This window comes from Musa acuminata, chromosome BXJ3-6, assembly GCF_036884655.1.
Source record: "Musa acuminata AAA Group cultivar baxijiao chromosome BXJ3-6, Cavendish_Baxijiao_AAA, whole genome shotgun sequence".
NCBI lineage: Eukaryota > Viridiplantae > Streptophyta > Magnoliopsida > Zingiberales > Musaceae > Musa > Musa acuminata.
In genome coordinates, this window is record NC_088354.1 from 38,635,474 (window position 1) to 38,651,998 (window position 16,525).

The 16,525-nt window shown below is 39.9% G+C and overlaps 2 protein-coding genes and 1 non-coding gene across 8 annotated transcripts; 1 reads left to right on the forward strand and 2 right to left on the reverse strand.

The window, feature by feature from the left end:
• Positions 1–380: 380 nt before the first annotated feature.
• LOC135581466 (probable NOT transcription complex subunit VIP2) lies at positions 381–9,597 on the reverse strand. Of its 6 annotated transcripts, XM_065157180.1 has the most exons (15): positions 9,476–9,579; positions 9,332–9,387; positions 7,371–7,514; positions 5,069–5,171; positions 4,811–4,992; positions 4,233–4,593; positions 3,242–3,445; positions 3,057–3,155; positions 2,535–2,620; positions 2,275–2,451; positions 1,743–2,174; positions 1,611–1,663; positions 1,490–1,531; positions 772–916; positions 381–696 (listed from the first exon to the last, which is right to left on the reverse strand). In XM_065157180.1, exons 3-15 carry the CDS (start codon positions 7,386–7,388, stop codon positions 622–624), a joined length of 1,977 nt encoding a protein of 658 aa, XP_065013252.1. In that variant the 5' UTR covers positions 7,389–7,514; positions 9,332–9,387; positions 9,476–9,579; the 3' UTR covers positions 381–621. The 6 variants fall into 6 exon arrangements, with proteins under 6 accessions (XP_065013252.1, XP_065013254.1, XP_065013255.1 ...); XM_065157182.1 differs by lacking the exon at positions 9,332–9,387 and having other exon boundaries at positions 4,811–4,989; positions 9,476–9,597; XM_065157183.1 differs by lacking the exon at positions 9,332–9,387 and having other exon boundaries at positions 4,811–4,977; positions 9,476–9,589.
• LOC135641897 (small nucleolar RNA snoR35) lies at positions 5,069–5,143 on the forward strand. Its single transcript, XR_010497835.1, has one exon. It is a non-coding gene; the product is annotated as a small nucleolar RNA snoR35 (small nucleolar RNA).
• A 1,710-nt stretch (positions 9,598–11,307) lies between the features above and the next one.
• On the reverse strand, positions 11,308–14,408 carry LOC103989662 (endoglucanase 9-like). The gene is made up of 6 exons (XM_009408584.3): positions 13,601–14,408; positions 13,165–13,472; positions 12,583–13,041; positions 12,258–12,393; positions 12,012–12,184; positions 11,308–11,938 (listed from the first exon to the last, which is right to left on the reverse strand). The coding sequence occupies exons 1-6, from the start codon at positions 13,995–13,997 to the stop codon at positions 11,540–11,542; spliced, it is 1,872 nt and encodes a 623-aa protein (XP_009406859.2). The 5' UTR covers positions 13,998–14,408; the 3' UTR covers positions 11,308–11,539.
• Between the last annotated feature and the right edge of the window lie 2,117 nt (positions 14,409–16,525).

Here is a 16,525-nt window from a genome sequence, read left to right on the forward strand (position 1 = left end):
GCTTGAGTCACTCTTTCCACCATTTCTTCCCAAACCAGAGTTTATTTTTTACCCTTTACAATAGTGGTTAGATAAGATATGCACAAGCATGCAGTTTTGTAAGGGGTGCATACACAGTACATGTGCACAAAATAAGCAGCAAAGTTTAAAAACTGTGCCAATGTAATTGTCAGGCTGACTACAACCATACTATTCTATAACCTGTAATAGGAATTAACCACCCCCATAGTAAGAAAAAGACATGCAGTTTAATTTGCTTAATCTGATACACCATATTAGAACAGTCCACACAACAACATAAAGGTAGTGACACTTCTTTTCTTTTATGGTTGTCCTCCCAACGCCTGTATGAATGCTGTAAAACCTACTACACGTTTCAATTAAGAAAAAACACTGCTTAAAATTTCTGCTTGTAGTCCAATAGGTCAGTGAGCTTCAAGTACAGGAGGTGAATTCATATCCTACCTATATGAGTCAAGTCCTACATCTAAACATTCGGCTGCAAGGAAAACTGTGACCAAGTTGGTAAAAACTGGGAACACTGACTGCTATGTATAAAAATGAATAGATTGGATCAATTTATTCTAACAGTAACAAGATATGTTTTACATAGGCAAACTTTTAGGCTAGGTGAGGGCGATCAGAAGGAAGTATGGGTTTCTTCTCGACAGCCTCATAGTGCAAAACAAAGTTCTCCTGCAACCCAACAAGAAGAGACACTCAGTAATTGACAACAATAACAACAGAATGCTTGATTGGATTGTTTCAAACCTTCAGAATTGTTCCCCATGTGTTAGGATCAAAACAAACGTAGGTTCCTCTTTCATATGTGAGAGTCTTAACAAGAGGTTCCACGTTTGGAACTCTTGTGAACCACAACTGATGCTCTTTGTGGTACAGCCATCCACGAGCATATCTGCAAAGATATTCTGATGAGACACTTTAAAGACAATTAAACGCACATCAAGGCAAAGATAAAATTTAATAAAATTCCCAAGTCAAATGGAATCACAAGAAAACAAGCTGGAGATTGTATATTCATTTTAGCAGAAGGAAAACACATAAACAGCAAGACAGGCACTGCATAAACATAATCACTCAAGATCCTGTATGATTTGTTTGATAAGAAACAGTTAGCTCCATTTTCTTTTCTTTTTCTTTGTACATAGAAACAACCTCAAAAGACAACTGCATAACACCATCTGGTTCCTTCATGATAAAATGGTGCCAAATTAGCCACAGAGGGACCAATGTTCAAGAATAAACTTGGAAGATCAATTTTGGGAATGTCAACACAAATAATAGGGCTAGTTTCAGCAACTTGACAAAAAAATTAAAAAAAAAAATACTTAGTTTGACTACCAAACCCAAAGGCAAAACCAGCAAGAAAGGCAGGCAACAGTGCTACCTAAATTGTACAAATATATAGAAAAAGACTCGACAACCTTCCAAACTGACACACACATGGAGCAAGGGACAGAGAGATTACAGTTCAGAAGCCGCATAGAGTTGAGCTTCATCCTTTGGCATACTGGAAGATGACAAAAAAGGGCCTTAAGTAACAGCGACTGTAAAGAAATACACACTAACAAAGAAGATGAAATACATACCTATAAAAGATGTAAAACAGTGTTGATACCTGAAATTTTGAAAAATGCCCTTGCTACATCCACAGTAACAGATCTAATAAGATGATATACTCAGTCTGTACATTCATATCTCACAAGAAAATAAAAGCTTACATGTAGAAGGGGTGGTGGTTTGGAATAATAACAAGTTGGAATGCAATAGTCAGGCTCTCCCTTGGCAGGCTCATCGGACCATGGAGAACCAAATGTTTTATAAAGATCCTCTGAAGAGTTTAAATTTAGTCCTAATGTAGTTAAATCAATTCCCAATGCAAGAGATGTCAGATCTGGATCATACATCCTAATAACACTTAACAAACCCTGCAAACCAAACCGATCAGGAGCTACTTGTGACCCTGTAGAGGACTTCAAGTTCTGATCTCTATATGACTGACTAACATCTGACATTGGCAGCCGAAAATGAGATTGACTTTGTGGATGCTGATACTGCTGAATGAGCTGCTCATATGCTGCTCCAACACCAGAAGCTGGAGTTGGAGAGCTCAGGGTTCTCAAACCAATGCTAGGGGCTCCACTGTTTTGAATCTGAACAAAGTCCATGGGAAACCTTTTTGTCAAGGACATTCACTTGAGAAATCCAAAGATTAAATGGTCTACTAGATAAATGCAATAGTCAGTAATAAACCTGTGAATGATACGTTCCATGAGAAGAAAAGAAGTCAGAGTCATGTAATCGAAGAAGATCTTGATTATTTCCAGGTGTAAAAGGTAAACCACCACCACCGGCTGAAGTAGAATGTTGTTGTTGCTGACGATTAGGTAGATAAGTTCCTCCCAAGCTAAACCCAACAGATCTTGACATCTACTTGATCACATACCAATACTCGATCTTGTCAAATTATTAAGGACATGTAAATCAAATAAATTCACCATGACTCGACTTACAGGTAAATTATGTGGCTGCATTGTGGAAATATTTTCATGAAGTTGTTCCTTTTGATGCAAGTCCACGGAAAAGTCTGAACTACCACCTAAACAGGAACAAAAATGATACTAATTTAGCTAAGGTATTATTATTATTCTTTCTAAGGCCATGAAATATGAATAATCAAAGTCCAGAATAAATTTAAATCAAATAATTCAACTTTGATTGAAATCCTCTCGCTTCTTTACAGTACTAAAGCCAAAGGATTCGAAATAACATCAAAAGCTGTTACATCATAGTGAGTGAAGATCAGACCCAGATGGATTATATTTCATTTATTGTTCCTATATGTACTTCTGATCTCCACCATTTTATAAATACATCGAAGTAAACATTTTAGAAATTCATCAATGAACATGTTCTACCAGAATGACAATCAGATAAGATATAAAAACAGATTAAAGAAATAAAAATTGCTAAAAAGAGAAAACAAAGAAAGCAGAAAACAATGCAGAGAAAGTCCAGATGAAAAGAATCAGAACCTTTACTTCCTGGCAAAGCTGGAAAATCTTCATTTTGTATGCTAAATTCTTGACTTTGCTGGACAATGGAGCTAACACCTCCTTGCTTCCGTGTTGTACCTAAGAATTTACATATCACCTGATGCTCCATTCTAACAGACAAAATTTGGAGAAAATAAGCATGTCTATGAGACTCATTTACCTACCCAATTGCCCTTGTGGACCGCCGGCTGAACTTGGTCGTGAATTTAATTGAGGAAAATCACTCATATCAAAAGGAGAACTGTCAGCAACATTTAGATCGTTCAACACTCCCATAGAGCTTAATGGGTTATTCCCACCTGGACTTTGAGATAACTGTCCTCCAGATGTAGGATAAGAATTTCCAAGCATACCAATCATTTGTGGTGCTGATAATGATGTCAATGAAAAAAATCATACAGTTATTTTACAACTATAAATAGAAGCATGAATTTTGATGAGCAATTCATAATATTAAACATATAGTCCAAATCACAAAATGCATATGCATATACTCTGGTGCTACAGAAAAAAAGACATTAGTTAAAATTCAGGACAAAAGGTTGCATAACTACAATTGATACAATCATTACAAGATGAATCAATAAACTAAAAGTACCTGTAAGACCAGTAACTGAAAATACAAATTCTGTGGTTCCTAGTAATGTCAATTAATCTTAGATTTGGATAGGACTTTTCTTCTAAGATAGGACTTTCCTTCTAAGATAGGACTTTCCTGCACAAATTTCACTCTCACAAGCATGATTCATTTCCCATGCATGAAGCAATGAAACAAGAAAGCTTCATGATGACTTCACAGCATGGTAAGCAAGCTACCACAAAGGATATTCAAGTGCTGCTGATGTTTCCTAATGTCTAAGCAAGAAACAAGAAAGCTTCCTGATCACTTCGCGGCATGACAACAGAAACATTGCTCTCACAAAAAGCTGTCTATTGGTGACAGAAACCTTAGATGTATTGGAAGTATGAACTGCAATAGTTAGAACTTTTACCTAGAGAACAGTAAACATTCATGTAACTTGCCACCAAATGATACTCAAACTGCAAAGAAGTTTTTCTTCCAAAATAGACAACACTAGTAGTCTAGTAGTGCACTAAGATAAGATTTTTAAATCATGTAAGGTCAAAGAGATTCAAGGAAATAATAAGAGCTACCCTGCTGAAGCATGCCACTGATCAGTCTGTTGGGTCCTTGTACACTGAGGCTTCCTGCTCCACTATTGGAAGCTAAGTTTATACGTGAAGCTAGTCCCGGAATGGATATTCCTCCAGAGCTAATGCTTCTTCCCATGTTACCAGCGCCAACAATGTTTCCCATAGAGTTTGGAATTCTTGGTCCTACATTACCCAATACTGGAGAAACTCCCAAGCCAGGGACCGAATTACGATTGCTAGTAGCAGAATTTGAGGAAATACCAGTTATTGACCCACCGACTCCGTTCATGCTATTACCAAAAGCATGATTTCCAACAACATTGATACCCCCTCTATTTGTGACACCAGAACCATGAGACATCTGCATAAAAAATGGGAATATAAGGATCAACTGCAGATTGACATAAAGAAAAAAGTTAAAAGGAAATATCTTTAGACTAAAGAGTAAGTTTTAATATGTCACTAGTTGCAGCAAGAGATATGCATCTAGTGAAGCAAACTTTTACCATACGTAATGCAACCAAAAGATTGTTTAAAAAAATGAAACAATAAGAGTTAAAAATAAATAGATCCCAGACCTGAGATAACGCAACCAAAAGATTATTTGATGCAAACCGTCCACTAGAAATACTTCCCCCTGGTTGCTGAACACCTCCTGATGGGACACCACTCATTGCTGCATTTCTTGATGCAAATGAACCCGGCATGTTTGGCAAGTTAAAACTTCCATGAATGTTATGAAGTCCTTGCAAACCACCTACTACCATTTTAGTTAGCAATTAAGAAATTTCACATGTATCTGTTCAAGAAAATTAATCGAGAAACAGACTGGTTACCAGAATGATGAAATCCAGGAGATGTAGCAGACTGAGCAGAGAACGACGTGTAGGGTCGACCCGTCGAGTCCGTGAGATTTGATGCGGAACCATTAAGGGTTGTCTGAAACCAAAAGCTCTAGTTATCAAGAAAAGCAAGACACGCATCCATCCACATGCATACTGGTGTAGAATAAACCAAAAGAGAAGGCACAAGCACATAGCCTCATTCAGTTGCCTCAATACAAACTGCCAATGAGCACAGTATAATAACAAACAATCATTTCCAAAAGGATTACCAATCTGACCAGAATTCAAATCCTTTCCAGAAAAGAAATAATAATGGACTTTGCCAATCAACAGAGTTAACACTATATATAACTAGAGGCGAAGAAGGTGCCTCAGAAAAGTTGGTCAAAATTACATGATCCACCGTTAACTAAGAGTTAACCCCAGAAACTGATCTAAAATTCCTACCCACGTAAATTTAAAAAAGAATGGGAGTTAAATGACAAAAATAAAAGACCATTTTGCAGACAGAAAGATCTACCTTAATGATCACAAATAAGGCTTACAGAAATTATTTACTGAAGTGGCAACATTTACAGCAAAGTGATCTGTGATTGACTAGAAAATGATGATTCCTTCAATCTGGCAAAATAACCAAGAGAAAAACACAAAGATTTGCAGGTTGCTAAGTTTGAGTCAGAAAATGTGATGTACTAGCATAGTGTTCCATTCCCTTCATGAATTGCTATATAGGACTTAAGAAAATATGCACTTGGCATCACTAAGAAAGATGAGAAAAGGAAAAACAGAAATGGAATCTTTAAATACAAATATACACAGCAAGATATCCATAATATAGGCAAACACATACTACAGTTACATAAATATTGCCCTTCAAAATTCATGTCTAAGCAAATGTACAGCTTGCAACAAGTATTTGTAATGCATAACATTAAGCTGCAGATAGCTTGGGAAAACACAAAGTTTCTAGTTTCTACAATACCCATACAAGCATGCAATAACCAATTTATGTTTCTACAATAGTTCCATCTGCCACATAAACAAAATCTTCCACATAAACAGACAAACATATAAAGATATCAGCACAGGAGTCTGCTACCCATCAAGGAAAAAATTGTATCAAATGCAATTTAACCAAAATAAAAAAGGCTAAGACCTTTCAGAATTTTGACATGCAACTAGGCAGCATACAAAGTTTCAAGCATTATAAGGATCAATAAAATGGGAACTGAAAAAAATCATGTGAATTACAAAGTGCATAGAGTACTGAAACATTCTATATGAATAGATGTATGTGACAGACAAAGGGTTTTCGACTGAAATGGCTATGCTTCAGAATTTATAAGGTCACACTGTCACAGTTAACATTTTCCCCAGTGTTTGCATCAGGGGTCAAAACTCATATACAGAGGTATGAGAGGATTGGCTGGCATATATCTAGAATCTTGAAAGAACATCAACAGAAAAAACCTGCAAAGCATTGTAATTTACTTAATAAAACTTGACAAAACCAAAAAAATAGAATTCGGAGTCAAAACATTGTAGCTATGTTTAATGTGAGCAGAAAAATTGTCAAGCATCACAGGTGCATGAACAATAGTGCATATTAGTAGTCCTTTGTGAATACCAGAAATTAGTGTGCCTCATTAGGTAAATGACAAAAAGAAAGGCCAACAGGTGAGCTGGACACCAAGGATTCAAATAGCAGTCAAACCAATACACTCAAAAATGACAAGAAAATAGGCCATCAGGCAAGCTTCATGCCAAGGTTTCAAGCACCAATTGGACCAATACATATCAACCGGTATCTACTGGTTCATCCAATAATCAACATCAGTCCATATTTATTATTTTCAGTGATATTGGCCCATCCATGTCAGTATACCACCTGGTTGTCAGTACCACATTGATCCAATAAAGAATTGAAATTGATACCACGCTGAGATTTTCAACCTTGCTTGACACTACACAGCTTTAAAAAACGCATGAATTAGACAAACATGTACGAAAGCAAATGCTTCTCATGGTACATTGTCCATGTGCTTGAAACACGAGATAAATATAGCTGAACTTATCAAAGTCATGTCAAATAGAAAATGACGAGGAGCAAATTAATTAAGCAAGAACTGTAAATATTAGTGCAAAGTGTGACTTGGTATATAGAAACAAGAGGCAACTAACAGAATTGAAGATTATGATTAAAGGCCATCTGAACTTTCACTATTAAACCATGCAAACAAGTCATGTAATGCAAGTAATATGTACTGGCAAAGTCAAAATATGTAGAAATTACATTAAGTAGCCCAGACATTGAAGATTTTGTTAGAAGCACTCAAGGTGAACTCAATTCCAGATGTAGCTATGCTTCATTATGCTAAGCATTGATTAAAAGCTTCCCAGATTTCTAATTCTTGTTGCCTGCTATCCTTGTCTGGAGCTGAAAAATTAAAGCAATTTTTAATTAGGAAATTAGAAATGAAACCCCATGAAGCAATTTGAACAAGCAATATCATTGTAAGGAATGGTGACAGTTTACAAAAGCTCCAAATTTACAGAATTAAAAATTTAAGTATCTCAAGTAATAATGACTGAAATTTACAACTACAGAATTAAAAACTACTGCAATCAGCAAGAACTTCTGTGGTTAGTTTTATAACTAATATGTTAGTTGTTCAGGTACATTTCCTCTTCTTTTTCTTCCGAAAGAAAATTAAACATAAATGCAGGAAAGACAGGTGATTTTCCACAAAACACTTTTGTCCATTCCATCAATCTCACATTTCTTCAAACAAATATAGGATGCATTTTCCCAGATGCCTCATTAGAACCTTTTTTCTTTTGATCAGTCAAATCATAAAAGAAATCCATAAAATCAAGACTTGAACAACCCAGAAACAAGACCAGGAACCTTTAAGCAACAACAAATCTCTATGGTCTACACAGATCTTTCCCTATCATTAAGATCTGCGGAGAACAATATCACTAATTAGATTAGATTAAGCATTGTATTTCTATTAAAGTTCTCTGAAATCTCTCTATCTTTGCAATAGAGTACTAATAGTCCTACTTGATTCATCTTATTTAACTAGGACATTTATACGTCTCATTTGAACATGCTCTTAGGATTTAAATGATTTTTCTTCTACATTCCTTGTACCAATTCCAATCATCCTGCATCCACCTCATCAGTCTCATCTTGGCTACACACACATTTTTAATGTTACTTCCTAACTATCAATACAATGTTTACCTTGCATTTGTCTTATAGTCTAAAGGCACATGATGATCACACAAAACTCTCAATAACCAGACCCATTTTAATTATACTATTTTAACTTTATGAAAAATATCTTAATTGTTATCACCTTCCATCAAACCTTTACTTCCACAAACTTTCTAGTCATCCATCTTAACTGCACCTCAATTATTCACTTAATATTACTAGAATTGCATTTCATATATTTCTTAGTCCTATTTAATTTAAGAACTTTATTTTCTAACATTATTCTAAAATAATATCATCAACAAATTAATATGCACCATGAAGCACCAGGAAGGGTTATCTTGTACATTGCTGGTATGTTCATCCTTTAAAAATATAAAAAGATAAGGACTGTGTTGGTGTCACCTTATTATCACAGGCAATTTGCTACTTACATTACTACAATCCTAATAATAATAATAATAATTAATATGCAATAAATATTATTAATAGTATTAATATAATCACTGGATACTGGTTATCCAAAACCTACTGTACTAAATCTTTAGAAACTCTATTATAACCATTTCTGAAAACAATAAAAATATATGCAAATCTTCCTTATTCTCTCTATATTTTTCCATTAACAGTCTCAATAAATAAACAGCTTCTATAATTGCTGTTTGAAGCATAAAATCAAATTAGTTCCCGGATATACCCTTCAATCGCTCTTTCTTGAACTTTCAACATACATCTGAAATTGACAGATAATGAAGATTCAACATTCGCTTCCCAACATAAATCTTACTCTAGATTCATGGGATATCAGCTTTCAGCGCCAACGAGCCGGTTCAGATGCACCGCTCAAAATAACCTTCTGCCGGAATATTTCATTAAGAATCTGTTTACCTTTCATGGTGGTTGGATAAACATACGTGAAAGACTGATCAAAATCAAAAAACGAGTACAAAGATCCGGAACTTTCCAATGCCTACATCTCTCAAATGGGGAAAAGAACGCGAATCACGACGGACCGAGGGCCAACTTCTTACCTCACGAAGAATCCCGAAAAGATTCAACGCGTGCAGGACCACTCTCGATCAAAACCCTAGAGCAAGATCCATCCGCAAAGAACCATCTAACCGCCAAGAAAGAAAGAAATATATAGAGGAACACGGAGAAGAATCGACTCATACCCAAGAACGCAAAGAAGAGTAGCGAGCGCCTCGACGAAGGAGGCGAAGACGAAATGGGAGTGCCGCGGCAGATCGACGGGCAACCGCCTCTCTCTCTCTCTCTCTCTCGTCAGCAAAGGAACGAAAGGTCGTTTCAAGGAAACCCCCTTCTTTAAAGACCCGGCCCAAGATCTGGCCCGGCTGCTTGCCTAGGCCAGCCCATTCACGGCTGATACTGGACCGGCTCGACCGGCACCCAACCCAGCCCAACTACACCTGAGCCGTGCTGTTGTGTCACGTATTATAACGGAGGAACTCAACTACCGTTACAAACGTTATCAAGGTTGTTATGTCAATCGCATGCTATGTAACTGCTGCTTTCCTCGATCTTGTTGCGCTTACGGCCCATATTAAGCTTTAATATCGACGACTCCCAATCTTGTTACAAACGTTATAAAGGTTGTTATGTCAATCACATGCTATGTAAACGTTATAAGAGAGATAGCTTATCTCTCTTTTAATCTAAACCTAGATCTAATAAAGGTGGTATTCTCATCTTATGTTACTAACAGATCTGTTGGTGAACTGATGCGTCGTGATTGATGAGTCTGCACGGCCTGATCCACGAGTCGATGTCGGGAGTCTTCGGTCGAATGAGCTAGTCGGCAAGGTTGGTCAAGCCCTCGGAATCAGGGTGTCGGCGCCAGAATGTTGATCAGCATCTCTCGGCCTGGACGTCGGTTGGCGGCTCGTTGTCGGGATGATGGTCGACGACTCCCAAGTCGGAATGCTCGTGGCTCGGGGGTGGTCGCTTTCTTGCAATGATGACCTTCGTCGGGTGATTACCGACTTTGGCCCCTCCGATGAGCAAGTCAGTGGTGGGTTGATTTGTTTTTGCCTCTCCCTAGGTCGGATGCCGGCCATAGGCTTTTATATTACTGTACGAGGGTCGATCGTACGTGGGCTTGGCGTGGCGATCGATCCTCGAGATGTGAGATAGTACATTTGTGCGTCTGTTGTCCCGGAACGCGCGGAACGGCGCCATGGGGCACCGTCCCGAGCTTTCCAGGGTGAGACGTACCGAGCACACCTTGGTACGGATTTTGGCTCAGCGTGTGGGGCTGCTCCTCTTGCTAACTTGGTCGTAGTGTGGCGAGGCATTAACCATGACGTGGTATGGATCCAAAATATGCCTTATTTAGATCTACAGTAGATTCTTACTGTGATTATTTGAGGAGATTTTGGATATTATTACAGTGATATAATCCTTATATCCCAGTTGATTTTGGGAAAGAGACTCTAAGATTTATATATATATTCGTTATTCTTATAGTAGATTTTCTCTTGTTTTTCTAGTTTTTATTATTTACGTTGGTGTCCTATTTCATGATGATTCCATTTAATTTCGCTACGTGGTATGATTTGCTTGTATTTGTTCGTATACAAAGTTCTTCCTGTTTATCCCAACAAATCTTGCCATCATGTGTTGTGTTTATGTTTCGATAACGGTAAGAAAATTAGTGTAAACAAATCATGATTTGAGGAGAAACAATTGATTTATTTAAACAAAAGTAGATGAATGACAAAGCTTAGCGGAAGCCGTCATGATTGGCACCTCTAATACGATTCAATTGACAGCCAAAGACCAAGTGGTATAATCAATTAACAGTGTGGTACAATCAGTTGAAGTCGACACACACATCCTTCTTTGCCAAAGACCAAGTGGCCACATACTCACACAAGTAGACCGATTTCTCGGTAAATTCAGTCCCACAACGAAGAAGGCAACTATCATTTCCTTTTAAGACAAAATACTACAAGTTTTGACATTGATTTCAGATGTAACGAAGAACTAAAGGAATAAACTAATTGCATCCGTTGAAATTTCACACACATTATTACATCTGTAGACACAAAAAATGAAGTTGTATTGCGGACGAAAAAGAAATAGGCGCTGCGTTCCATTTGTGAATTTGTGGCACGAGGAAATGGTACTTGCGGCACAAGGCTTTGTCTTTGCTCTCCATGTCGTTGGATCTCCATATAATTGTGATCGTGGCATGCCGATAACTGCTGTCTTCTTGCTCATGGTTTCCACGGTGCTGGAGGTGGTGGCGGAGTGGGAAACATCGGTGGAACCGCAGAGAATATAGTGTTCTTGTCCACTCCATTGCCCTCACCGGACAAAGCCACCAGGGCAGCAACTAAGCCGGCATTGCCTGCGAGCGTTGGCTCGGTGTAATTGTAGTTAGTGCGAACATCTCGGAAGCCATCATGTCTATCAGGGCCAGCGACCATCGCACCGACGATTGTGTTGGGATTTGGCTTTTTGGTATCCCTCCACTTCCATCCACCTTTGCAATTATACTTTACCCCGTTCTTAGGGATGGATGCACCTCGGTGATGAACATGCTTTGGATAATGTGCTCCGAATCCAACAACGTAACTCATTTTTTGAGGATTTTTTCCCAATATATAGTCAATCTGCCACATACAGAGAAAAGCTTATTGTATGTGATGCAGAGCAGAAGACTATATATAGTTGAAAGGAACGTACCTGAGTCCTAGCAAAATCACGCAGAACCCCCGTCGAGAAGAAATTTGGGCCACAATACCATCCTGGAGTATCAGCAGCTTCAAGATAATCACTGTAGATGGCCGCAAGAAAAGCTGCATTGACTACGTACTGAAGGGGCTGCGGTCTTCCGTGGTTGAGCTGTATCAAACCCCCTGCCCGAATATTTTCATGAATAGTTTTGTCGGAGAAGATAGAATGTAAATGAGCACACGCATCATCGCAAACCTCGTGTCCTGTTGAAGGTGGTAAAAACTGGAAGATACGAGCACATGATGATTCCAGTCTGATTGTGAAAGGTTCTCAATATTTCTTCGTAAGGATAGCCTGGACTCAGGAACAGCCTCAGTCTGCTGAGAAGCACCTGGATGGAGAATAATAGGAACGTGAGAATGCTGAAGATGGTCAAATGAAACTTCACGCAGAATTCGATCAAGTTATCCTTAGACAACAGCATTTTCTTGATGGAGCAAAAACTTCAGGCATTGCATAGCAGACCACAAAACTCAAAAACAAGATTAAAGAACAGAAAAATGTACAAGTTCATGCTTACTTGAGCACCGGTGAGCTTGTTGTCCCAGCTGAAGACTCCATAATCTGGACCACCCCAGAATGCACCTGCATGCTTTGCGAGGGTCGGATGAGTAGCTAGTTTAAGGTAAGTGGCATTGCCCGTCGCAAGGTACATCCATGCTCCACCCCACACGAACTCGTCCCAATAACTAGTGGAATTGTAGAAGAATGATGCATCAGAGCCACCGGAGGTGTACCGCCCCCTCTGATCCCTCGAAAACTTGAAGAGCGTCGTGGCACCGTGGACAAGCTTCTTTGAGTAGGTCTTGCTGTCCTTGAACACAATGGATGCTGCCGCCAGAGCAGCCGCCATCTCGGCGGCGAGATCCGAGCAACTGTGGCACTCGTAGACTGGCCTCGGGTAGTCCATGTCCTCTGGTCTCATCCAGCAGTAATGGTCGTTCGGCGTTGTGCCTCCCGAAGTATCCCCCTGACCAACCTGTCATAAATTTTCCATGCATTTATCAGATTTACTCATGCTTTCTTTTCGTCAGATTAAACCATGTATTTGCCTAGTACCATTTACAGAATTCGATCGCAAAAGCTTCTTCTTTTTTGCTACCTGGGCAGCGATCCGGTCGATTGTGTCCGCGGAGGCATTGAAGGTCTTGAGGAGGTAGTCTGCGCCCCACTTGATGATTTCCTTCACATGGCCGAGTTCTCCGGCGGCCTCGTACTTGGCACTGTACTCGATCACGCTCCAGCTGAGCATGGTCATGGCGAAAGAGGCCGGGAAGTTGAACTTGATGGCGTCGCCCGCATCATAGTATCCGCCCACCAGGCCCTTCCCATAGGACGGATCGGAGAGGCCATCCCTCATCCCGGAATTTCCCCTCCACGACACATTGTTGTGCTTGGGGATTGGGCCGGCTACAAAGAAAAGCGTAATATATCGCATCAGAGTTTGATCTTTTGTTGACATAGCACATCAAGATCCGATCTTTGGAAGAGATCACTGCACGCATTGGGGGGAGGAGGGATGTGGGTCGGGTCCTCACATCTCTGCGCGTTGAAGAACATGAGCGCCTTGTGGAGGGCGAGCGTGTAGTTGTCCGGGGGCGGGCGGGGCCGGTGGTGGCGGGGGATGGTCTTGACGATGAGGGTGATGAACCCGGCCAGCACGGCGGTGGCGACGACGGTGCCGACGGTCCAAAGAAAGAGCTTGCGGCTAACGATGAGGCACCCCAGGTCCACGTACTTGTTCTTCTTCTTCGTCCCCTGGTCCCCGGGCGCGGCGAGGAGCCAGCTCTGCTGCGTCTCATCCAGCTGCCGCGACGTGGTCGACATCGCCGCCCGGTCCGAGTCCAGGTTCCGGCTCCGATCGTCATCGGTGGCGGAGTCGGCGTGCGAGATCTCCAGTGGCCCGCCCCATGGATCACGGCCGTACATACTCATCCTTCCCCTGCCCTCCCTTCTTCCCACCTCAAAATGGCAACTTTTCTGCTCCCTCGTCTTCCCTTCTCCCCCTCTTTAAACGTTCGACACCAGAAGTTTGTTGGGTAAGAGAATGAGGAGAAGACGATTGAAAGCAACGCAACCTGAAACAAAGATCTCTTCCTACTCCGAGAATGAAGTCAGTGACGAGATCAATAGATATCTGGTGGGATGGGGTGGGTGTAAGGGAGCTTTCGCTGCGCAGTTTGGATATCGAATGGGAACGGCGACACCAGGCAACAGAAGGAGCAGTGACAGAGCAACAGTCAGTAGTATTACGTAGAAGAAAAGGAAGACATGGATTGGGACAGGGGCTCTCGGGGGGGTCAACGACGGGTAAACGCCGTGGAAGGCTTGACGTGAGGATGTTTGGCGTGCCGTGGAGTGCAAGAGAGAGCTGAGGGGTGCGGTGGTAAGGGGACCAGCGGTGGAGATCACATGGGAATGGGGCTATCTTGGGAGGGAATGGAGTTCGTTAGTCTACATAAAATTATTTATTTATTATATTAAAGTTAAATATAAAAATATTCTTTATATGGATTAACAAATGTATTAGGCACCACAATTAAGATATAATTAGAACTCAATAAACTCCAAGGAAACAATGTAATGTGATGTACAAAATTGACAAAAGAAATAAAGGGATTTTTTGAGTTAATCAAGGGTTGTCATATGGTAGGATACGAACACAATACATAGTAGAACAGAAAGAGAAAAATGGTGCAACAAAATGCGGGTCACACAAAAGATGCACCACCGGATAAATGTTGGTAATTTTATTGTTTTATCTTTTTTTTTTATTTGGTACTAAAGACCATACTCTTTTTGGAAGTGAATTTAAAGTCCACTTGAGATAGGGGAAGAATCTATGAATAATTCGGGGAGTCAAAGAGTTGAATGATTAGAGTTTTAGAAGATGAAATGATGAAATTACCAATAATGTCGTCTTTATCTTTATTGGGTGGTGCTCGTCTCTTGCGTGGCCGACCTCTTGTGCACAGTGCATGCATGAAGCCCAGTCTCGTTGACGCCCTTTTTTTTAGATATGTGTATGTTTCTCAGATAGTTTGTTGTACCCTTATTCCCCTTCTATTAGTGCTACTTTGATCCACTTCTTGGTTTCTCTAATTCCTTTCCGTATTATTTTTTTAATTTGTCTAGATACTAGTGTGGAGTGTCTTATCAATTTTCTACGTAAAAATAATACTCCTATATATATTGGATGGTTTTATCGAGAAAAATCGAAGCAAAGGGAGTAAGCTTGAAAATTGATTATGTGCATTTGGATTCTATTTCTAATCTCATCCGATTTATCTTATATTTTTACTTAATTGATGGGAACGATTGTTGATGATGTCTCCGTTAGCCCGACTCGGGTCATTGTGTAGGTGCTTGAGATTGTTCGAAAGATTGATTTGGGCACTTATCTACTTGCTTGACGATCGACCTATAAGAAGACCAAACCCTGATAAGGGTGCTTGGTTCAGTCACTCCTATACTAAAATTAGGATCAAGGTGGGAAAAAGTTCATGAGTGAACAGTCCTATGTAATAATAAATAGACGAGCCATTATGATAGGCCAAGCCTAAGGAAACATTATGCGATGTAAGCCAAATATTCCCTTGTAGGTTTATAACTATTGTTAGGTTTAGGTAATCGCCATATCACCCGAGTCACGTCGAGTGGTGAGTTATGATTAAGGGATAGATATTCTTCTTCCCATCATTTGCTCAAAGAAAATTGATGAGCTGCACTTGGCTATGCTCCTCAAATGTTGATCCGATCCAACTTGGCTTAGTCCGATAGCATCTCTTGGAGTGACTCAACCAGCTCAATGTGAGGGATCAACTTTGGTCGTTTTCTATGGTCCATCAATATTGACTCAATGTATAACTTATTTTGTAGAGACATTATCGTGAGGTAGCATTGTTGAGACTCTCTCATATTATCTCTTAATTCCCCACCTCTCGACCTTGTGGGAACTTCATGAACATGTGATAAGTTGACACTATTGCCCATAGCTCATTTAGTATCGACAAATCGATGATTATGTTATGTCGCATACTAAGAGAATGTCAACCACCGTAAACTTGATCAACACTGTCTTAGAGTGAAGTTTAACTCAAAAGGTTAACGATGCCGAGGGTGGAGATGGTATTGGTAGTGAATCCCGAGAGGGAGGAGGACATGAGAATCAAGTTGTTAATAACAAGACCCAACTCTCTATTTGCTCCTTCAGATCATGTCAGTCCTTATTATTATGGACAAGATCCTCATAGAAGCGACAATACTTGGATTTGACTCTTCTTGAAATTGGCCTTAGAGGTCAAGAATCTTAGAACATCCCTTTTTTTCTAATCCAAAGGATAACTTATTTCCGAGACATGTTGATGGGGTGAGGTCGATCCTCGATCGAGATAATCTCACCTAATATTTTATGCGACATTGAGGAGATCTAGTTACAGTTGAATAGGAGGGGCACTCCTGTA